This window comes from Hypanus sabinus, chromosome 13 (assembly GCF_030144855.1).
Source record: "Hypanus sabinus isolate sHypSab1 chromosome 13, sHypSab1.hap1, whole genome shotgun sequence".
Lineage (NCBI taxonomy): Eukaryota > Metazoa > Chordata > Chondrichthyes > Myliobatiformes > Dasyatidae > Hypanus > Hypanus sabinus.
In genome coordinates, this window is record NC_082718.1 from 48,898,842 (window position 1) to 48,923,235 (window position 24,394).

Here is a 24,394-nt window from a genome sequence, read left to right on the forward strand (position 1 = left end):
CAACGCCTCGTATTCCATATGGGTAGCCTCCAACTTGATGCATGAACATCGATTTCTCTTTCCACTTTTTTTCCGCTCCCCCTTCTCTCTTCTATTTCCCACTCTGGCCTCCTTCCTCCTCTCACTTCCACCTGGTGCCCCTCCTCCTTCCCTTTCTCCCATGGTCCACGCCCCTCTCCTACCAGATTCATTCTTATCTAAACCTTTACCTTTTACACCTACCTGGCGTCACATATTATCTTATAGCTAGTTATCCTTCCCCTTCTCACCACTCCACCCTAATGTCTACTGCTTCCTTTTCCAGTCCTGAAGAAGTGTCTTGGTCTGAAACATCAACTGTCCATTTCTCTCTGTAGATGCTGCTTGACCTGCTGAGTTCCTCCAGTATTTTGTGCATGTTGCTCAGGAAGAACTGAGAGCATGTACAAAATCCTTTTTTAAGAAGGACTCTCCTGCAATTTGGGGGTAACAGAAGGGAGGAGGATTCCACAGCTTTGTAATCATTGAGGTCACATAAAATGTAGTGGGAAAATCTAGGACAGCAGAGTGAATTTCTTTCATTGCTGAGTAGTTGGATATTGGAATAGGACAACAGCCAGACATTTTGTTAACATGGGACAACACAAGATCAAATAGTCCTGGAATTCCAATGTGAAATGGAGGAAACATTTGATAAGATAAAAACAATGTCGTATGCTTTCAGAGTCAGTTTTTATAGGGGGAAATTAATTAATGATTAACTTGATATTGTAAATAATTTGCCACACAGAACTGTGTGTACTTTTTCTCTCTAAACTACATACGGTCCCATTTAATGGTTCAGTCAGTTTGCACATGTGTGCTGGGGTCTAAAGTAAATGTGTAATGAGTTACTGGAACTATGGATTCCCATAATTGATTACATGTTCAAGGCCTGGTTACAATCAATACTAATTTTCCTTTAGTTTAATGCTCTTTCTTTTGCAACCAGGAGTCAGCTGACATGATTGAAGTAGCAAAAGGAATAAATTGTCAAATGAAAGCCACAAAATTAAGTTTTGTAGGTTCTGTTTTTTGAACAAATTCTAATGTGTTCTTTTGAAATTAATTATCCTTTAGTATTTTTTTATTGTTCTTGCATTGGTACAGCAAAGCAAAATTTCCGAACAGATTTTAGCTGGCCATCCACTAAAGGATCATAACACAAGGAGAGGCTTGGAAATGGCACTACCAATGTTCAGGAGAATCTAGGTGCTCTTATACAGAATTGAAAATTAATATGCAGAATCCACAGGCAATTAGGAAAGCAAATGGTATGTTGGCCTTAAGTGCAAAAGGATTTAGTCAGAGAGTCATGGTCATGGAGTCATAGAAAGTATAGCACAGAAATGGGCCCATCTGGTCCAGCTGAAAGCATGCTTACTCCCATCAACCTGTACCAGGACCACAGCTCTCCATACCTCCTCCTAATGAAGTACCACTCCAGACTTCCCTAACGTTGAAATAGAGTTCACATGCACTACTTGTGCTGATAGCTCATTCCACATTCTCGTGACTCTCTGAGTGAAGAGATACTGATAATCAGAAGTTTCAGCAAATTGAAGCCTGAGATGGTGGGTTTGTCGCATGTGAAGATTAAACTTAAATTCTCAAATTTGGGGGAAAAAATGAGTGGTGGATCATAAATATGAGATTCTGCAGATGCTGGAAATCCAGTGCAACAGACACACATGATGCTGGAGGAACTCAGCAGGTCAGGCAGCATCTATGGAAATGATAGTCAATATGTCAGGCTGTGACCTTTCTTCAGGACTGGAAAGGAAGGGGAAGGATGCCAGAATAAAAAGGTTGCGGGGGGTGGGGGGGGAGAGGGAGGATAGCTAGAAAGTGATGGGTGAAGCCAGTTGGGTAGGAAAGATAAAGGGCTTGAGAGGAAGGAATCTGACAGGAGAGTGAGTGGTGTTTATGTTAAACACATGTTGTTCCTCTTCATAGCAGTGTCTTAGACTAAGTATTGGCTAGCCTTGTAGATTTGAAATGGGAAGATTTTTTTTTAACTGGGAGTACTGAATCATTTGGTATTCCAATGGACTCTGGGGGCTTAATGACTGTATTTTCCAGACGGGTGGGTAGGTATATCATTGAAGTTGATAAACATGGGGTTAGTGCAGCAAATCGGCGCTGGGCTAAAGAGAGCAGCTGAATTTATGAGTAGCAATGTCAACACCAGGAGCTGAATGGCAAGGTCCAGCTTTGTGTTTTTTTTTATTGTTAAATTCCAGACCAATTCATTCACTTTCTTTGTACAATTTTGTAGAGGAAGATGAACCAAAAGCTCAGATGGTCTCTTTAGTTATGAAATAAGATGAAATTCAGAAGTACATTTAATGTCAGGGAAATGTATACAATATACATCCTGAAGTGCTTTTTCTTTGCAATCATCCAAGAAAACAGAGGAGTACACCAAAGAATGAATGACAGATGTTAGAACCCCAAAGTTCCCCCCACCACAACTCCCCTCCCTCCCGTGCAAAAGTGGCAACAAGCAACGATCTCCCCTCCCCCCCCACCCACTGGCAAGAAAAAAGCATCAGCACCCGTCACTGAGCACTCTAGTATGAGCAAAGCATTAGTAAAGACAAAAACTTGCACTACATTGTTCACCCGGCATTTGACATACCACAGGCTCTCTCTCCCACTAATAAAGGAGAAAGAGATGTCTCCATTTCACAGCAAGAGGGGAGTCATAACAAACATTTTGCTGGTTTACGATGTTAAAAATCCGTTGCGTTGCTTTTCTTCAAGCACTGTGCCCAAAGCTCTCGGGTCTCTGGGCACAGAGCCGTCGATCTTCCGACTCCCCCGACGACACACGGATCTCCTGCCGTGACACCGACCTTCGAGCTGCCAGTCTCCAGAACCCTGAGATCCTAGGCCTCCAAAGGTGAGCTGAGCTCATAGGCTGAGCAAGCCCTTGGCGTGCCAAACAACAGCTGGTTGTGAAACCCCGAGAGCGGGTCCCATTCCTGCAAAGAACCGTAGTCAGCGTGTAAATCCAGGTCGGGGTCTTCAAATGAACCCTGAAAGGGAAAAATAGAGATATTAAAGCTAGAAATAGAGCTGCTGCCAAAGATGTAAGCAAAGGAGTCACCGTTAGGTGCCATTGACCCTCCTAAGCTCTGCCTTAAATTGAGATTTTTTTAAATAAATGCTATACAAGTCACTCAGTTTGATTTGGGAATATGTAGCTTGAATGGAGGGGTAAGGTATTTGGGCAGCCAGATCATGAGAAGATTACATCAAATGGGTAAATTACGTACAACACAGTTTTATATCAGTGAGTCATTGATGATTGATAATTGAAATGGTGGAAATAGTGTTGAGTGCTAAACCATACACAATCTTTTTATTAAGCAGTGTACGTGGGCCGTGCTGCCCCAGCAACACCCTACAAAACCTATTAACCCTAACCTAATCACAGGACAATTTATAATGACCAGTTTTAACCTACCCAGTACGTCTTTGGACTGTGGGTGTAAACCGGAGGCCCCAGAGAAAACCAGCACGTTCCATGGGGAGGACGTACAGAGACTCCACATAGATCAGTGCCAGAAATTGAATTCAAACTTGTAAACCCCCTGAGCTGTAATAACATTGTGCTAACTGCTACACTACCATGGGAAAATAAGGATCCGGCTGTCTCACGCACGCTGTCTGTAATCTTCAAGAGAGTGCTGGTTTTGATTTACTGGCTGCTGTGGGACTGCAGGATTCTTCTGCTGGGTGGGTATGTGACATTTCAGTGAACAATGTTGTAACATGGGGTGGATCTCTTGACTAATGACTAATTTTGTCAACCAGTGACGTATATCTGCCTATGCAGCAAGTACTAAAGCAGAATAATTACCATTTCTGCCGCTTGGGCATTATTACATTTTACTTACTCTTGGTCTGACTCTTTCTCATCTTGTCTTGCCTCTTATTTGTCTGCATCTGGCCTGGGTTGCTATTTTGTTATTCTTTGTTAAGATAATGGTGGTTCTCTTCCTGACTTAATTAGTTCCTTAGCAATACAAGATGCTGGAGGAGCTCAGCGGGTCAGGTGGCATCCATGGAAAAGAACAAACAGTCAATGTTTCAGGCCGTAAGCCTTTTTCAGGATTGAGAAGGAAGGGTCTTTTCCCATCTTTCCCTTACTCTCCCACCTTTTCATTCTGGTATTCTCCCTTGCCTTTCCAGTGTAGTGTCCTGGTTCATATTCTTACTGTCATGCTGTATGTATTTCATTTAGCAGTTCTTTAAGAGCAGTCTATTCTGTTATCACCTTGTTTGGGTTAATGTTGAAGATGAGAGATGAGGAGAAATATGCCATCCATTAGAATGGTCAAATTAAGGGGAGGTTTTTCTGGTGCGGGACACCAAGGTTGGGCTAGGGGCTTTTGGTCGAGAAGAGATGAAGAGGGAATACGCAGGAGAGAAGAGGTTGTAGGATACAATTCGGAGCGGGACCATGGTTTGATGAAGCCCGGGGTGAGATCGTTTGAGGATTGATGACTATAGAGAAACTTTGAGCTCCAACTTGTACACATTTGACTCTTTTATTAAAATGTGCCCTTTTGTTCTTTTCTTTACTAACCCTTCAGTCAAATTAAAATTCATAAACTTAATCTTTTATTTGTATGTGGTGTACTATCTGTTATAAATTACACAGCATCCACACAAACAGGTGTGGGTTACGGAGCACCTCAACTCTCACGAGTTTGGCGGGGCCGGGGGTTGTCTTCCCTAGACTTGCACAGCCAAGGATACCGGGGGGGTTTGACCAGTTTCAAAAAAGGGTCTCGGCTTGAAACACCAACCGTTGGTTCTTTTTCATGGATGCTGCCTGGCCTGCTGAGCTCCTCCAGCATTTAGTTTGTGTTGCTTTGGACTTCCAGCATCTGCAGGCTTTCTTGTCTTTTATTTATTTCCTTGCCCCTTCTCTTCAGCCTTGATACCTCATTTTTGTCAGGTTTTCTTGTCCCTGTATACAATTTTCAGTGTTCTCTATTGCTGTTGTACATTGTTGGTCACTCTTGTTAATTTAGTGCATTGAATTTGTTAATTTAATGGACTATATTACTTTTAGAAAAAAGTAAGTTCCTCCCCCATACCTTGTTTAGTGCATCAGGCAGCAACCTTGCCATTTCTTTAACATTTGTTTCACGAGGCTGAGTTGCTAGCTTGGCACTCAACCCAGCACAGATAGAAGGCATGCAAGGAGCTGGCCAGATTTGAACCCGGTGCCACTCATCAGCGCAGATTCCATTACACAATCAGCAATAGACAGTATTACTTAAGGCAATAGAAAATGTGCAGGAGCTTAAAAAATGAGCTCAGGTTGACTGCAAGTCTACCTACAAGTATGAAAGCACTTGCAATGTATTATATATTCTTTAAATGGATTCCTCATGGAGATCTATTATTTATTTGTTTAATTTCCTGTTGAAAAGCAAACAGAAGGCAAGAGTTTTCTACTGCACTGCTCACCAGCTTTTTATTTCATCTTTAAAGAGAAGGGATAAATTATTTGCAGACTGGCAAGTTCAGTGCTAAAACTTTTTTGGACATATCACTCAATATTATTTCTCCTGTTCAGCTTGCAGGTCTTGCAGTTTTGGCAGTTGGATTATGGCTTCGTTTTGATCAATCAACAAAGCACATATTTGAGATGGAAGACCAGCCTTCTACGTTCTACACAGGTAAGATGGCGAAGCTTGGGGCAGTGAGGTTAGAGTAGGGTTCATCCACATTCACAAGACGCTGCTGGTTATCAAGTGCAGCAAGTACTGCAGGTCGACAGCACAGGTGTGTGGTTAGATGGTGGCAGAGCTGCAGTTGTCGTACACCATGTTGCAGCATGCTTCTGCCATGCAGGGAAGAAGGCGTCACTGCAAGTGCAGGGAGCGTGGTCCATTGATCAGTGCGGATAGTTGTCTTGGACATTTTTTGTTCTGTTTGCAAGGTTCTGCTACATACTGGTAATGTAGAATACTGTGAGTCCAATTCACTGGTTCTTTGGTGAGACTGACAGTGGGGGAGCTGTGTGGCCTTGGCTGTGGCGTAGACCAGAGCCTCATTCACGTCTTGGGGGTCGCCTTTTGTGGCTGCCGGCAAAGAAGTTATCAAAGTTGGCTGTGTGCTGCTGGATTCCACGCTGCGTTGGGGGCTCACCCCTCCTGTTGGTGCTGCTCTCCATGCTTGCTTGGAAGACAAGCTGGACTGCGACTGGCTGCATCTGCACTGCATGATACAAGGAACCACTGTGGGCTGTTTCTTGCTGAAACATGGCTCAGGACAACATCCATGCACCATCAGTCTCCAGGCCACGACACTCAGAAACTTGGGCTATTTTATTTTTGTAAGCTGGGGAAAAATACATACGCAGGACAACAAATACTTTTTTGGGTCTTAAATTCCTTTATCTGTTTTAGATGTATTATTGCAGAAAGAGGGTATCAAAATAAATTTTTAAAAAACTGTTCCTACTATTACAATCCCAGTTTAACTTCAGACCACACCCTTGTTACATATGAAAATACTAACACCAAATGTACAAAACTAATACAGTAGTGGCAATTCTTTTTTAAAAAAAAAGCAATACACCAACCCTGTATCTTATACAAAACATCAAAAATAAGAATAAGTACATCTCACCTTAACTCACATTTGGCACACATGTGCTTAACTTCCAAACACATAGGCTTAACCTTGAAAACAGTTCTTGCTCACACAACATAAACACAGATTAACACATTCCTGTTACTCTGTTACATTCACATTCAGTCATGAAAACAATAAAGACAAGTACATTTTTACAATATATTGCCTTGTAGTTGAATTACTAAAAAGACTAACCTAGTAGGCTGATTAAGGAGCTTCACAATCACACTATTCAAGTGTCAATCAATTTTACTCGTGAAAATCTAAAGCATCCGCATGTAAAACATGTCAAATTACTGATATTCTAGACTTATAAACAAGTATAAATGAATTTACATGGATATTATCAAATATTATTCACCTTTCCTTGCCCAACCTGGGAAAAGCATTTGAACATCGTCCTTTCAAGAACATGGCAACTCTTCGTTCTATTCCACCCGTGCAAAATGACATCACCGTTTTCTCTTAAAGGCACAGGCAGCTATTTTAGCATTGCCAAGGTGAATACATCAGTGCATTTTAACAATAAAAAGAGATCGTCAGTGGTCACCTGATTACACTATATATATTTTTGTAAATTTTTTCCTGCTATTTTTATATATGTGCTGCGTGTGACTACTGGCATTGCATTTTGCACCTTGGCCCCAAAGGAACGTTGCTTTGTATGGCTGCATTCATGTACGCGGTTGAGTGACAATTCAACCTGAACTTGAGTTCTAATGTATAAAATTTCACAGGACGTAGGAAGCTAATTTTTCTGGTGAAGTAACTAATTAGTTGGCTGTTTGGGGAGACCAAATCTAAAAGGTGCTTATGAGGCTCTAGGATGGGGAGGGATATGGACCTTGTGTAGGCAGAGGGACTCATTTAGTTGGGTGTTAAATTGCTAGCTTAATTAGTTTGGCATCATGTCATGGGCCCAAAGGGCCTTTTCCCAGGCTGTATTATCCTGCATTCTAAAATGGTAAAATTGAATAGTACACTGGTATTTCTATCCTTGAATCAATTATTAAGTGCTGCAAGTCTGGAAAGATTTTTAGTTTAGCTAAAATTCACTTAAAGGAATGAACCCCAAAGTAAAAACTCCACTGGAATTGAGAGGAATAGATAGAGTGGATAGCCAGCGCCTCTTCCCCAGGGTGCTGCTGCTCAATACAAGAGGACATGGCTTTAAGGTAAGGGGAGGGAAGTTCAAGGGGGATATTAGAGGAAGGTTTTTTTTACTCGGAGAGTGGTTGGTGTGTGGAATGCACTGCCTGAGTCAGTGGTGGAGGCAGATACTCTAGTGAAATTTAAGAGAATACTAGACAGGTATATGGAGGAATTTAAGGTGGGGGGTCATTGGGGAGGCAGGGTTTAAGGGTTGGCACTTCGCTGGTTTGGAAAATGAACTGTTGATTAAAACTAATTCTGAAAGTCATTCAAGGCAAAAGTATATCGTGCTTCAGCTCATTTGGGAGTACTCCAAATTGATGCTGTCTTTGAAGCTTAACCTATGTATTAGGAGTTTACACCGGAAAAATGGGGGAGATGAATAATTTTCTAAAAAACACAAAATGCTGGCAGAACTCAGCAGGCCAGACAGCATCTATGGGAGGAGGTAATAACAACGTTTCGGGCCGAAACCCTTCATCAGGAGTGAAGTAACATTGGATGGTCGAGGGGGGATAAGAAGTGGGGGGAGGGATACAGTAGAGAGCTGGGAAGCGATAGGCTGGAGGGAAATGGGCTAGGGGGAAGATAATTATCTACCTAGGTGGGAGGTAAGGTATTGCTCCATCGACCTGCGTGTGGCATCATCTGCTAATACATCAGCACATTCCTTGAGCACACGTCCAGGGATATTGTCAGGACTTCCCACTTTTCGTGGATTGACCCTAGCCAGGATCCTACGTGTGTGTTCTGAATCAATGATTGGAGCTGGCTGGTCAGATGGTAAGAAGGGACTGGCCCTCCCCCTTGCTATAGTGTTTGATGCTTCGAAGCGTGCAAAGAAATTGTTGAGCCTGTCTGGAAGAGAGGCATCGCTGTTTTCTGCCTGATCTTGTAGTCTGTCAGAGCTTGAATTCCCTGCCACATCTGTCTGGTGTCACCTGTGTCACAGAAGTGTCCATATATTTTCGCTTTCCTAATCCCTAATGAAAGCGCAGTCCTGGCTGAGCGAAGCACACTCCTGTCCCTCGATCTGTAGGCTGTGTCACGGGCCTTCAGTAGCCAGCACGGGCCTTCTGTTGTCATTCATGTCTTTTGATTACCATGTGCAGTGAAGGTTTTCATCACCGTGACATCCAACATGCATTTGGCTATGTAGCTGATTACTGCTTCCGCATACTCCTCAATGTCTATATGGTCAGCATAGGAGGCTGCTGTCTCGAATATGTCCCAGTCTGTGTGCAAAAAACAGTCTTGTAGTGCTGAGGCTGCTCCTTTTGGCCAGACCCTTATCTGTCTTATCTGCTCTCACATGTTTAAGCAGTGGTTTATATGCTGGTGTTAACATGACAGATATGTGCTCAGAGTGGACAAGATGGGGGCAGGGGGCTGCTTTGTTTGCCTGTGGGTGTTGGTATAAACCAAGTCCAGGGTGTTGTCTCCCCTGGTTTTGAAATCCACATGTTGCAGGAATTTGGGGAACACAGTCTTTAAGCTGGTGTGTTAAGTCCCCAGCAATCACCACAAAGCTGTCAGGATGTGTAGCTCACTGATGGCTTCATGTAGGCCTCCCAGTGCTTCGTTAGCATTAGCCTTGGCATTGGCACTGGGAACTGTGTAAACAGCTGCTACAAGCATGATGGCAAATTCCCTCGGCAGATAGAACGGCCGGCATTTCACAATGAGAAATCCAGCCAGAGACGAGCAGTGTTTAGCAGCTACTATAGCATTTGCACACCAGTCTTTGTTGATGTAGCTACACAGATCCCCTCCCCGGCTCTGACCGGAGCTAGTTGCCTCTCTGTCAGCACGAAACGATGCCATTCCCTCTAGCTGTATCGCCACGTCTGATATGTTGTCGTGGAGCCAGGATTCCATGAAGACATACACACAGCGGTCTTTAAACTCCTTGCGTGTTTCTCTCAGCAGATGCAGATCCAGCTTGTTGTCGATGGAGCGGTCATTTGAGAGCAGGAGGGACAGTACCCCTGGCCTGGTGGGGTTAGCTTTTAGCCTAGCATGGATGCTGGCCCTCTTACCCCTCTGTCTTCTCTCACAGCACTTTCGCTTCCTCCTCCCTCGGGAAGCAGCCGGCTGGGTAGCGGATAGTAGACCGTAGCGGCGTAAACTGTCCATGTCACACCAGAACTCGTCAGTTTTTCTGCCATAGTTTGCCCTGATGTTAACGAGCATATTCCGACTGTATGTTATGCGTCCAGGACAAACAGAACAAACACTAGATACACTCATTGATGTTGCCTCAGGATAGTTTTGTGCGGCATGTGCCTGCACATTGACTGGCCACATCCTGAGGTGTCTCACATCACTTACTATTGGACAGGGAGGAAGCCATGGTATCCCTTCCCCTTGCATTGCTACTCAGCTGTCCCTAATGTGAAGATTCCTCCAAGGGTGTTAAGCTTGACAGTGGTCGCTAGTTTGTTCCAATAAATGAATCTTTGGACTAGGGAGTGCCATTTGCAGCTGGGCAGAGGAAAGGTCACAGCTACCCTTCACATCCAGTGAAGGGATCTGGGTAGTCTGTCAACACGTGTTAGTTGCAATCAGAGATCCACACACTGGTTGTTACCCAGGATGTAGACCTGGCCTGCACATCTCTGTGCTGAGTGACTATACCATTCACCAACACCATCCCTCACAAGCAGCCATTCCACGCTGAGTTACTGGTGAATCACTGGGGCCAGAGAGCCAGCAAAATGCGGGTGGGGGGGGGGGTCACACCAGGTACCCAGTGCCCTTGTTTGCAGTCCGAACAATATTCTTTAAGAAAGGGTATGCACCTGTGAGTAACTAGGAGGGACAGGAATGAGATCTTAGACACACAGAAGTTTGAAAAAAACATAATTTAAATCTGGTAAATATAATTTAAGGGTGATTTAAAGTGACTGTGCAAGAGAAGAAAACTGGATGGGTTATGTGAGGAATTGGTGTAGAGTGGTAGGACGGACATGTATCTGATGGTGATATTGTATCTCATAGAACGATACCCTTACAGCAAGGCAAACTAGCATCATTCCTGATACTGAATTATCCATGGCTGTGGTGCCTCCTGGTACAGTTGGAGATATCTCCAAAGTGGACCCATTGTCTTTTATCTCCCAACAATTTCTTTTGATTCCACTCTGTGTCAATTAACTCTGCAAACTCCCAACTTATTGTTGCTGCTGAAACTTTGAGCACAATGAAGAACCAAATGGACATATTGTTGCTTATCACATGCAGCTGTCCTTCTGGTACTGGCCTGCGCAGCCTTGTCCAGCCAACTTTGGCAGAGAGCAGCAGTATATACGCAAGGTTGTCTTAACCCTTGTCTTGCCATGTCACCAGTGTTACTTTATACAACTTTCCCTTACCAAAGGCAGCCCAATAAACCCATAGTTCCCTTTTTACCTGCCGCGATTCCAGTCACCAGGTGGAAGGTTAGTGTTCTTCAGTACTCTATGGCAATTCCATTGGTAGATCTTCAAATGTTCATACATATTTTTAAACAGGATAATCAAAATCACAAGACATAGGAGCAAAATTAAACCATTCAGCCTCTTGCCGTCTGTTCCACTATTCAATCATGGATGATTTATTTTCCTTCTCCATCCCATTCTCCTGCCTCTCCCTGTAACCTTTGACACCTTACTAATCAAGAGCTTATCAATCTTTGCTTTAAATATATCCTTTGACTTTGCCTTCCAAGCTCCCTGAGGCAATGAATTCCAGAGATTCATCACCCTCTGGTTAAAGAAGTTCATCCTTACCTGGGTTTTAAAAAGGATGTCCTTGTATTCTGAGTTTATGCCCTCTGGTCTGAGACTCTCCCACTATTGGAAACATTATCCCCATATCATAAATAAAGTGGATGAGCTTAGAGCGTGGATCAGCACTTGGAGCTCTGATGTTGGGGCTATTACAGAGACTTGGATGGTGCAGGGGGCAGGAATGGCTACTTCAAGTGCCAGGCTTGTTTCAGAAAGGATAGGGAGGGAGGCAAAAGAGGTGGGGGGCGTGACACTGCTGATCAGAGATAGTGTAACGGCTGCAGAAAAGGAGGAAGTCATGGAACGGGTTGTCTATGGAGTCTGTGGAATAGGAAGGGGTCAGTAACTCTACTGGGTATTTTTTATAGAACATCCAATAATAACAGGGACATCGAGGAGCAGATTGGGAAACAGATTCTAGAAAGGAGTAATAATAACAAGGTTGTTGTAGTGGGAGATTTTAATTTCCCAAATATTGATTGGCATCTGCCCAGAATGAGGGATTTAGTTGGGGTGGAGTTTGTTAGGTGTGTTCAGGAAGGTTTCTTGACACAATACGTAGATAAGCCTACAAGAGGAGAGGCTGTACTTGAACTGGTATTGGAAAATGAACCTGGTCAGGTGTCGGGTCTCTCAGTGGGAGAGCATTTTTGAGGTAGTGATAACAATTCTATCTTCTTTACCATAGCATTGGAGAGGGATAGGAACAGACAAGTTACGGAAACGTTTAATTGCAGTAAGGGGAAATATGTGGCTATAAGGCAGGATCTGGGAAGCATAAATTGGTAACAGATGTTCACAGGGAAACGTACGGAAGCAATGTGGCAAATGTTCAGTGGATATTCGCGTGGGGTTCTAAGTAGGTAAGTTCCAATGATACATGGAAAGGATGATAGGGTACAAGATCTGTGGTGTACAAAGGCTGTTGTAAATCTAGTCAAGAAGAGCTTACGAAAGCTTCCAAAAGCTAGGCAGTGATAGGAACCTAGAAGATTATAAGGCTAGCAGGAAGGAGCTTAAGAATGAAATTAGGAGAGCCAGAAGGGGCCATGAGAAGGCCTTGGCAGTCAGGATTAAGGAAAGTCCCAAGGAATTCTGCAGGTATGTAAGGAGCCAGAGGACAAAATGTGAGAGAATAGGACCAATCAAGTGTGATAGTGGAAAAGTGTGTATTGAACTGGAGGAGATAGCAGAAATACTTAATACTTTGCTTCAGTATTCACTACGGAAAAGGATCTTGGTTGATTGTAGGGTTTAGTTGCAGTGGGCTGAAAAGCTGGAGAATGTAGATATTAAGGAAGAGGATGTGCTGGAGCTTTTAGAAAGCATCAAGTTGGATAAGTCACCGGGACCAGACGGGATGTACCCCAGGCTACTGTGGGAAGCAAGGGAGGAGATTGCTGAGCCTCTGGCAATGATCTTTGTATCATCAATGAGGATGGGACAGGTTCCAGAGGATTGAAGGGTTGCAGATGTTGTTCCCTTGTTCAAGAAAGGGAGTCGAGACAGCGCATGAAATTATAGTCCAGTGAGTCTTACTTCAGTGGTTGGTAAGTTGATGGAGAAGGTCCTCAGAGGCAGGATTTATGAACATTTGGAGAAGCATAATATGATTAGGAATAGTCAGCATGGCTTTGTCAAAGGCAGATCATGCCTTACAAGCCTGATTGAATTTTTTGAGGATGTGACTAAAGATATTGAAGAAGGTAGAGCCATAGATGTAGTTTATGTGGATTTTAGCAAGGCACTGGATGAGTTACTCCATGCAAGGCTTATTGAGAAAGAAAGGAGGCATGGGATCCAAGGGGACGTTATTTTGTGGGTCCAGTACTGGCTTGCCCACAGAAGGCAAAGAGTGGTTGTAGATGGGTCATATTCTGCACGGAGGCTGGTGACCAGTGGTGTGCCTCGGATCTGTTCTGGGACCCCTACTCTTCGTGATTTTTTTATAAATGACCTGGATGAGGAAGTGGAGGGATGGGTTAGTAAATTTTCTGATGGCACAAAGGTTGGGGGTATTGTGGATAGTGTGGAGGGCTGTCAGAGGTTTCAATGGGATATAGATAGGATGCAAAACTGGGCTGAGAAGTGGCAGGTGGAGTTCAACCCAGATAAGTGTGAGGTTGTTCATTTTGGTAGGTCATATATGATGGCAGAATATAGTATTAATGGTAAGACTCCTGGCATCGTGGAGGATCAGAGGGATCTTGGGGTCCAAGTCCATAAGACACTCAAAGCTGTTGCGCAGGTTGATTCTGTGGTTAGGAAGGCATAAGGGGTATTGGCCGTCATCAATTGTGGAATTGAATTTGGGAGCCGAGAGGTAATGTTGCAGCTATATAGGACCCTGGTCAGACCCCACTTGGAGTACTGTGCTCAATTCTGGTTGCCTCACTACAGGAAGGATGTGGAAACCATAGAAAAAATACAGAGGAGATTTACAAGGATGTTGCCTGGATTGGGGAGCATGCCTTATGAGGATAGGTTGAGTGAACTCAGCCTTTTCTCCTTGGAGTGATGGAGGATGAGAGGTGACCTGATAGAGGTGTACAAGATGATGAGAGGCATTGATCATGTGGATAGGCAGAGGCTTTTCCCCAGGGCTGAAATGGCTAGCATGAGAAGACGTAGTTTTAAGGTGCTTGGAAATAGGTACAGAGGAGATGTCAGGGGTAAGTTTTTTACACAGGGAGTAGTGAGTGCATGGAATGGGCTGCTGGCAGTGGTGGTGGGGGTGGAAACGATAGGGTCTTTTAAGAGACTCCTGGATGGCTACATGGAGATTAGAAAAAGAGAGGGCAATGTGTAAAGCCTAGGTAGTTCCAGGTAGGAACATGTTTGGCACTGCTTTGTAGGCCGAAGGGCCTGTATTGTGCTGTATTTTTTCTGTTTCTATGTCAACTCTATCTTGGCTTATCAATAATCACTAGTTTTCAATGAAATTTCTCTCCCCCCCCCCCCCCCCACCATTCTTCTAAATTCCAGTAAGTACAGGGCCAGAGCCATCAAATGCTCCTTTTCCAATGCTGGCACCTCCTTTCCTAACGAAAGGGCCCAAAACTGCTTACTACATTCCAAAGATTGCCTGGACAATACTTTTTAAAGCTGCAGCATTACATCCTTGCTTTTATTTTCTAGCCTTCTGGAAATAATGCTAACATTGCATTTGGCTTCCTTACTACTGAATCAGCTTCTAAGTTAGCTTTAGGGAATCCTGCAGTAGGGCTCCTTTGCACCTGATTTCTGAATTTGCTCCTCATTTAGAAAATGTTTGTCTTTATTGCTTCTGTCAAAGTGCATGATCATATACTTCCCTACATCATATTCATCTGCCTCCTCTTCGCCATTCTCCTAACCTGCTCTCGTCTATCTTTGTATCATCTATACTTGGCTGCAAAGCCTCAAATTCTTCATCCAGATCATGATCATACAACATGTGAAGTAATGAACCCAACACCAAACACTACTAACTACTAGCAACCAAACAGGAAAAGTCCCCTTTTATTCCCTTTCTTTGCCTCTGATATTCAGCTTATCTTATGCCTATGCTGATATTTTTTTTCTGTATGAACAGGGTATACAGAGGCATACCACGGTATTTTGGTGTGCATGACTATATTGTACCAATATCTTTCATACACTAAAAGATAAACTCGTACTCTCTCAATCTGCTTCACTGTGGTCCTTGCACCTTATTTGCCTACCTGACCTGATATTCCTCTGTAACAAAAACATTATAATCTGCATTCTTTAACTTCCTAAATGTAATTATGTGGCATGATCTGCCTGCTCTTTATTGATAAAACCAATAGCTCAAAATCCTTGAAACTGTTGCTAAACAGCACAATGAACCACTAGATATTGCACAAACTACCTCAGCTCATGTTTGAAGTATACACAATCATGCACTTCCCTACGTTGTGTTCCATCTGCCCATCTCCCTGAACACTATTCATTGTTAGCAACCACCATCTTGAGAGCTTTTTGAACTGTTAACTAAAGCCATATGGCACCTGCATTTTGAGTTTGATTTGTTTAAAAACCTCTTATTTAAATTGACCAGGCCGCCTACTGGAAAGTTCAGGCACCTGTTTTCTACTTCATGTTAAGACTAATTTGACACTTGATGTGAAAGTCTAGGTGTACATGCTTGAATTCTATATAATCTGTGTTTAGACAAAGTTACTAATTAACTTTTCCAGTGAGATGATGAGTTTGAAAGCGGTAACTGCAACTTCGCATTTTTGTATGAATCACTTATTATATCTAAGTGTATGGGTGTAGTTTTCCAACAAGTAACAAGATGTAGAAAGCAAGCAATTTAATCAACTGATCTGTAGCTGGAGATTAATCTGATTTCAGTCTTTTCACCAGAAAAAAAAATTACAACATCAGAAACCAAACAATGTGCTACTTGCAGAATGTACATCTGTGTTCGAAATACAAATTACTATTGTCTGCTGCTGTAAACGATTAACATTTTCCACAATGCCATCCTTCATGTACATTACCATCTCCTGTTCTTTGTAAAAGGCAGCTCTGTTTGACATATCATTGCTGTTAACGTCAACAACAAGCCCTCAAAATGTCATCAAGGTTAAGTCTCACCATCTGAAGAAACAGAACTGCAATTTCAGCCTTGCATAAAACTTTTAAAATAAAGACCACTGCTTTGATGTATTTAAAAGGATGTAGCTAGTAATTTGTGTTTGCCACACTCACAGTGCTGGAGCACTCAGAGCATGCTTTTGGTGTGCTGTTGATTTCCAGCCATTTTCTTCTTGACAGAATGTCTGACGTACTCAAAATTCCTATGTTTGTTTACAATCCTGGTTGCTCCATTGAATTAATTAGTCTCTACTCCGCCACTTACATGACCTTGTTGTTCTTCCAACCACAATGAATCAAATTGTACATCCTTTAATTTGCCTGTCTCCTCTACTCATTTCCCCACTCTGCTCCCTCCAATATTAATTTGACCAATCTGCAATCTTCCATATACCCAAATCCAATTTTAAAGCAGAGCAGCTGCCCCAAATCAATTAGAAGGGTTTACCATACATATTTTCTTCTTGCCTGAAAACAAAATATTTGACCGCTACTACCCCTTGTCACTCCCAGAATTTTGTTTGTTACTTCAGCTAAGATTATAGCCACCCTGACAGATTCATTTGCCCATGATCAAAGAACTGTCAATTCTGTTACTTGCATGATTCCCTCAACCATCCTCTGAGTTACCTCAAGCCATCATAATTGTCATAATGTTACTATAATCACTATCTCAGTACAGTAACACTATAACCACTTTGTTCTATAATAGACGTTTTTGTTTAATTGTGAAGTACATACTGATTACAGTGGGCTAGAAGCTGTTCTTGAGCCTGATGGGAGGTGCTGTCGAGTTCATGTATCTTATGCCCAATTGGAGAAGAAAGTGATGGGGATGGGAGGGGTCCTTGATTTTTGTTAGCAGCCTTCCGGTGGAAGTGTAGACAATCAATAGTCTGGGCTGTATTCACATCTCCTCAATTACTCATCTTGGCCAACCAATTCCTATCCCAAAATGTGATGCATCAAAAACAATTGGTAAAGTCATGGTGGAAATGTTGAATTTCCTTCCCCATCTCTGGTGAGCCTTTCCAGCTATAGCATCCATGTCGCTGGGGCAGGACAAATTGATGGTGGTACTAACACCTTGGACTTTGGCGTTCTCAAGCACATCGCACCAGTGATACAGGTGGGGGTGTACTCCATGCCATTTCCTGAAGTTAATGACTAGCTCCTTTGTTTTGCTGATAGTGAGGGAAAGATTGTTGTCGTGTCACCGTGCCAGTCGGCTGTCTTCTGGTGTCAAAGGTAATTGTACAGGAGGGGGTGGTGCCTTTCTTTACTGATAGAAATTGGTTGGTCAAATAATCAAGGATCCAAATGCTGAGCCCTTGGTTTAAGAATCTTGGCCTGAAATTTTTACTCCACCATAAAAGCAGCCTAACTTTGTGTGTGTGTGTCTCTGCAGATTTCCAACATTTGCAGTTTCTAGGAGTTTGGAGATCTGGTTATTTGAGATTGTTATTGGAGGTAGAACATCAGACAATAATGGGGTTCTTATGTACACCTAATGACAATAACACTTGGAAGTAGTGCTACTGTGACTCAAATACTTCCTCTTCTTAGACCATAAGACATGGGAACAGATTTAGACCATTTGGCCCATTGAGTCTGCCCCACTATTCAATCATGTCTGATCCTTTTTTTCTTCTCTCCTCCTCAATCCCACTCACAAGATCACAAGACACCCTGGCTTTCTCCCCATAACTTTTGATGTCATGTCCGATCAAGAGCCTATCAGTCTCTGCCTTAAATACACCCAATGACCTGGCCTCAAGCAATCATGACAGCTGCATGTGGCAACAAGAATGAGGCTGTGCCCTCTTGTCCTTGACTCTCCCACCATGAGAAACATCCTCTCTACATCTACATTGTGTCTAGGCCTTCCAACATTCGAAAGGTTTCAATGAGATCCACCCCTCATCCTTCTAAATTCCAGCAAGTACAGACCCAGAGCCTTCAAACCTTCCTCATATGATAACCCTTTCATTCCTGGAATCATCCTTGTGAACCTCCTCTGGACCCTCTCCGGTGCCAGCAAATCTCTTCTAAGATGAGGAGCCCAAAACTATTCACAATATTCAAGGTGAGGCCGCACCACTGCCTTATAAAGCCACAGCATCACATCCTTGCTCTTGTATTCTGGACCTCTTGAACTGAATGCTAACATTGCATTTGTCTTCCTCAGCAGCGACTCTACCTGCAAGCTAACCTTTAGGGTGTTCTGCACAAGGACTCCCAAGTCCCTTTGCATCTCAGGTTTTTGGATTTTACCCCCGTTTAGAAAATAGTCCTCACATTTATTTCTGCTACCAAAGTGCATGACCATGAAACGTCTAACATTATAGTTCATTTGCCACTTTCTTGCTCATTCTCCTAATTTGTCTTAAGTCCTTCTGCATCCTACGTATTTGCTCAACACTACCTGCCCCTCCACCAATCTTTGTATCATCTGCAAACTTGGCAACAAAGCCATCTATTTCATCATCTAAATCATTTGCATACAGCATAAAAAGAAGTGGTCCCAACACCGACTGCTGCAGAACACCACTAGTCACTGGCAGCCAACCAGAAAAGGATCCTTTTATTCCCACTCACTGTCTACTTCCAATCAGTCAGTGCTCTGACCATGTTAGTAACTTTCCTGCAACACCACAAGCTCTTAACTTGATAAGCAGCCTCATGTGTGGGACCTTGTCAAAGGCCTTCTGAAAGTCCAAGTATACAACATCCATTGCATCCCCTTTATCTACCCTACTTGTATCCTTCTCTTCTTCTTGTAGGTGTCTATATTTTGATTGGAGCTGGTGCATTGATGACGGTTGTTGGGTTCCTAGGATGCTGTGGAGCAATTCAAGAATCCACCTGCATGCTTGGCTGTGTGAGTAGAACATTTACACTTTACATTTCTACCTCTCTGCTATGACCAGAGACATTCTTATAGGAGTTATTTTAAAGCTGCATATGCAAATGAAATGCTAGAAATTAAAGTTGTCAGTGTTTTCTCTCTTTAATTTTTTTGATGGTATGTCAAAACCAGAGCTTGAAGTTCTATTTGTCCAGTATCTATTGCATAGGCATTCTGCTTGCATACTTGAGAGTGAGAAGACCAAGGCTTAGAAATGTTGAAATGTGCTTTGTGCTTTGCTAATCAAAATCTTTATCTGCTAACCATATTGCTACTTATATTATATTAAGATACTTCCAGAGGAAGAGACTTGCTTGACTCAGCATTTCATGACATTTTATATGCTAAAGATCAAAAGGCAATTCTATATTTACAATTTATCTACAATGCTTCTTTGAATTACATATAATTTCACAGCTCCTTCTTCGGACCCACTTTCCCGACACACAAAATGAACATTAATTACCTTTATTTTCAACTAACTGTTGTTCACAGCTCTGGGAACCTTTTGTCTGGAGCTGCATTTTAAATTTAATCTGCAGGCCATGCTCAGGTTTAAAGATTGGTTTCTGCAGTTTATATTTTGTTATAATCTCTCAAGTCCAGAATATGACCTAACACTACTAAACTTCCCACTGCATGTTGTGGAATTGATGAGAGTGAGTGAATCTAATGACAATGAATCACTAATATTGGCAACTGATCTCTTCTTTAGAGTTCCTCTAGGAGTCAGATTAACATCAATAGCTCCCTGGGTACCGTTGGCTTTCTGGTTCAGTTATTGAATGACCAAATCTAGAAGTGTAATTAAAGTATTGCTGCCAAGATGTTTCTTTAGATGGCTGTTAAAACAGCTTGACCAAATAGATATTAAGGAAGAGGATGTGCTGGAGCTTTTGGAAAGCATCAAGTTGGATAAGTCACTGGGACCGGATGAGATGTACCCCAAGCTACTGTGGGAGGCGAGGGAGGAGATTGCTGAGCCTCTGGTGATGATCTTTGCATCATCAATGGGGATGGGAGAAGTTCCAGAGGATTGGAGGGTTGCAGATGTTGTTCCCTTATTTAAGAAAGGGAGTAATGATAGCCCAGGAAATTATAGACCAGTGAGTCTTACTTCAGTTGATGGAGAAGATCCTGAGAGGCAGGAGTTATGAATATTTGGGGAGGTATAATATGATTAAGAATAGTCAGCATAGCTTTGAAAAGGGCAGGTCATGCCATACAAGCCTCATTGAATTTTATGATGATGTGACTGAACATATTGATGAAGGAAAAGCAGTAGATGTAGTGTATATGGATTTCAGCAAGGCATTTGATAAGATACCCCATGCAAAGCTTATTGAGAAAGTAAGGAGGTATGGGATCCAAGGGGACATTGCTTTGTGGACCCAGAGTTGGCTTGCCCTCAGAAGGCAAAGAGTGGTTGTAGACGGGTCATATTCTGCATGGTAGTCGGTGACCAGTGGGGTACCTCACGGATCTCTACTGGGACCCCTATTCTGTGATTTTTATAAATGACCTGGATGAGGAAGTGGAGGGATGGGTTAGTAAACTTTCTGATGACTCAAAGGTTGGGGGTGTTGTGGATAGTGTGGAGGGCTGTCAGAGGTTACAGCGAGACATTGATAGGATGCAAAACTGGACTTAGAAGTGGCAGATGGAGTTCAACCCAGATTAAGTGTCAGCTAGTTCATTTTGGTAGGTCAAATATGATGGCAGAATATAGTATTAATGGTAAGACTCTTGGCAGATGATCAGAGGGATCTTGGGGTTTGAGTCCACTGGACACTCAAAGCTTCTGCACAGGTTGACTTTGTGGTTAAGAAGGCATACAGTGCATTGGCCTTCATAATTGTCGGATTGAGTTTGGGAGCCGAGGGGTAATGTTGCAGCTATATAGCACCCTGATCAGACCCCACTTGGAGTTCTGTGCTCTGTTCTGGTCGCCTCTCTACAGGAAGGATGTAGAAACCATAGAAAGGACACAGAAGAGATTTACAAGGATGCTGCCTGGATTGGGGAGCATGCCTCGTGAAAATAGGTTGAGGCCTTTTCTTCTTGGAGTGAAAGAGAATGAGAGGTGACCTGATAGAGGTGTATAAGATGATGAGAGGCATTGATCGTGTGGATATTCAGAGGCTTTTTTTCCAGGGCTGAAATGGCTAGCACGAGACGGCACAGTTTTAAGGTGCTTGGAAGTAGGTGTTGTGTGAATGAAATCACTGGAGAGTTACTGGTTGATGCAAAGCAGTTTCCTTATTCGATAAAACAAGGTACAGCAGGCATCATATGGAGACGCTTTTGGTGGAAAGGTCTGCTGGCCCAGTGTAGGGCTTGATATTTATTTGCTACACACAAAGGGCAATTCCATATTTACAAAGTATAGACAATGCTTTCTATTGAAGCTACATACAAACTTCACACCTTCTGATTCCCATCCATTCCACAGTCGCCAGCAGCATCTGGACAGGGATCCACAGCTTTTAGGAAAAGCATTGTTCCAAATTAAATCCACAATACATCATCAAGGAACCAAAGACTGAGAGCCAAAGCCGTTTGCTAAATGTAAATGACCTAAACCCAAAAATCACTCTAACAGTAGGTATAGAGGAGATGTCAGGGTTAATTTTTTTTTGCGCAGAGAGTGGTGAGTGCGTGGAATAGGTTGCTGGCAATGGTGGTGGAGGCGAATACGACAGGGTCTTCTGAGAGATAGTTACATGGAGCTTAGAAAAATAGAGGGCTATGGGTAACCCTAGGTAATTTCAAAGGTAAGGACATGGTTTGCACAGCTTTGGGGGCCAAAGGGCCTGTATTCTGCTGTATGTTTTCCGTGTTTTTAGGTACTTTTAGTCTGTCACTTGTGAACAGTTCATGGTGATGTGGCCTAAGAACAAAATAGACCCAATGTGGTTTCATCAGTAGAAAGTATATATTCTGAAGTTTGAGGATCATCTCATGGGAATTGCAAGTATACCGAGAGGGCTTAGATGGGCTGTCGTCAAGAGCCTGAGGAATAGGAGCAGGAAGCTACTTTATTACCAGCATGTTTCCTTCTAGCACCTAAGCTCCTAAGTAACCGGTCTTACTAATCCTGTGTTGTGGTTCCTATGTGCTTATCTTAGACAAAAAAAAAGTCTCTGCAGTGTGAGAAACTCCTTAATGTGATGAATATTCGTTAAGAAATCTTTCATTGCTTTGCACCTGACTCCCAATGAGTAACATCTGGGCTGATGAGTGAGGACAGGGAGAAGGTGGGGTTGACTAGCCACGGGATATTTTTATTAATGAGCATTTTAATACAACTGATCTTAATAAATCTTGATTTTCAATTAGCAGTCTGATAACATTTTATTTAAATTAAATTTCTCACCAGCATTATTTTAGGAGATACAAGCCAAGAAAAAAAGAACTGGTGAACTTATTCTTTAATTTTAGTGTTGTATGGTTTCATATCAGCAACATGAAAATGTGGGATATTCATTAGGTGATTTGATATGACGCACTTGTGAATTGAAGTAGGATTTGAGAATGTCCTTTAAAGAGTCAGTCCATTATGGTCATGACAGGGCCTGACTCGACTGGTACATACAGTGGTTTACCGTTAAAGCTTTGCTTTAAGTGTATTCATCACTCAAATTAATTACTTTTTTCATTTAAACTGATTTTTGAATTAATATAGTTCATAGTTTACAATCTTCTATTTCAGTTCTTCATGTTCCTTCTGGTCATATTTGCAGTCGAAATTGCAGCTGGAATATGGGGCTTTTTGAATAAAGATAAGGTAGGTACTAAAGAATTGAGCTTTAACATTTCTTGGCCATCCATTTTCATTGGCACTTCCAGGTTAAATGTTTTTTGCTTCCTCTATCTTACCAGAACATGCAGCTTGTTCCTGTTTTGGGCATGTGCTAGTGTTTGGTTCCCACACTCAAACAATCTGATGTGCCTCCAGCTAAAATTAATGAGACTGGAAAGGTATACGAGCAGTATGTATGCATTGCCAATCAAAGTGCTCCTTAGTTGGGGTTTGTGTAGACTAGTGGTCACCAACCCGTCGATTGCGATCAACTGGTCGATCTTTGAGACTTTCCCAGTAGATCCCGAAAATAAAAATACCGTTGAGAGATTGTTTCCAGGTTGTGGGGTTTTAGTTCCGTTCTTTCTGCCCAGTGCACATGCGCATAGCTCCCCGCACTACACAGTTTACTTCAGTGGTCCCCAACAACTGGGCCGCGAGGAAATGATACGAGTCAGTTGCACATTTCCTCATTCCCTGTCATGCCCACTGTTGAATTTGAACCCACGCAAGGTCATCAGTCGCCTAAACACAGTGACACCCTCGCGCCCGTGTTCGCCTCATGCGGCCGGTGGGAACCGCCGATGCTACTGGCCTGGAGTGTGGACAGGTGGGCACCGCCTCTAAACCTGTTTAGCACACCGAATGTCCGTGGGGAATCCGGTGCTAAAATATTCGCAGATGACCTAATTTGGGCTCAAGGTTTATTAAGTATCAGAGCAGCTACCTCGCTGCAATCTACTGAAACATTCTTTTGTCGGCCAATAGATCCTACAAGAGGCACGGGCCTGTTGCTGTCCTCACTCGGCCGCTGGTTCTGTCCAGACTGCGACCGCCGCGGCCCCGGCACAGGGATGTCCGGCCCTGACCTTGTCCTCTCACCCCACCCACGACCAGCCGCACCTGGCCAGGGCATCTGCCGGCAGGCGGGCAGAGGCTGCAGTTTGGGCCCGGGAGGCTGTCTAATGAGGCAACGAAGCCCTCAAAACTGCTTCAGTACTCTGAGTCCAAGAACCCTGCACTTAAAGACAAACCCACTGAGTTTTTCCAGCGGAAAAAAACGTGAGCAGCACGGGACAGCAGCTAAGTGCTGAGAGCCATGAAAACTAAATTGCGGAATAGACTGGACATAAGGAACCTGCTTCGCGTATCACTGTATTCCCGTCGTGCTTAACACCTGCAAGAATATTGTCAATGTTAAACCGGTCCATGGTGCAAAAAATGGTGGGTACCCCTGGTGTTTATGCATTATTTCTACTTCCGGATTACAGGGTTTTACTTCCGGTCTCTCTGCCCCAGCGCACATGCGTGTAACTAATCAATTTGGAGTCGATCTCGCCTTTCACTAAGGCCAAGATAGGGGATCTTGGGCTCAAAAAGGTTGGTGACTGCTAGTGTAGACAGTAGACTATTGATTGGAACTGAATTTGGAGCCGGGCATCAGTCATCATTAGAGAACTTCAATGGTGATTC

The 24,394-nt window shown here is 43.1% G+C and overlaps 1 protein-coding gene across 1 annotated transcript in view; it reads left to right on the top strand.

Annotated features, from left to right (window-relative positions):
- Positions 1–24,394, top strand: part of cd9a (CD9 molecule a) — a 56,296-nt gene that overhangs the window by 25,089 nt on the left and 6,813 nt on the right. Inside the window, exons 2-4 of the mRNA XM_059987574.1 lie at positions 5,618–5,720; positions 18,995–19,092; positions 22,832–22,906. Of these exons, the coding sequence (XP_059843557.1) occupies positions 5,618–5,720; positions 18,995–19,092; positions 22,832–22,906 (276 nt within the window). The remainder of the gene's footprint in view (positions 1–5,617; positions 5,721–18,994; positions 19,093–22,831; positions 22,907–24,394) is intronic.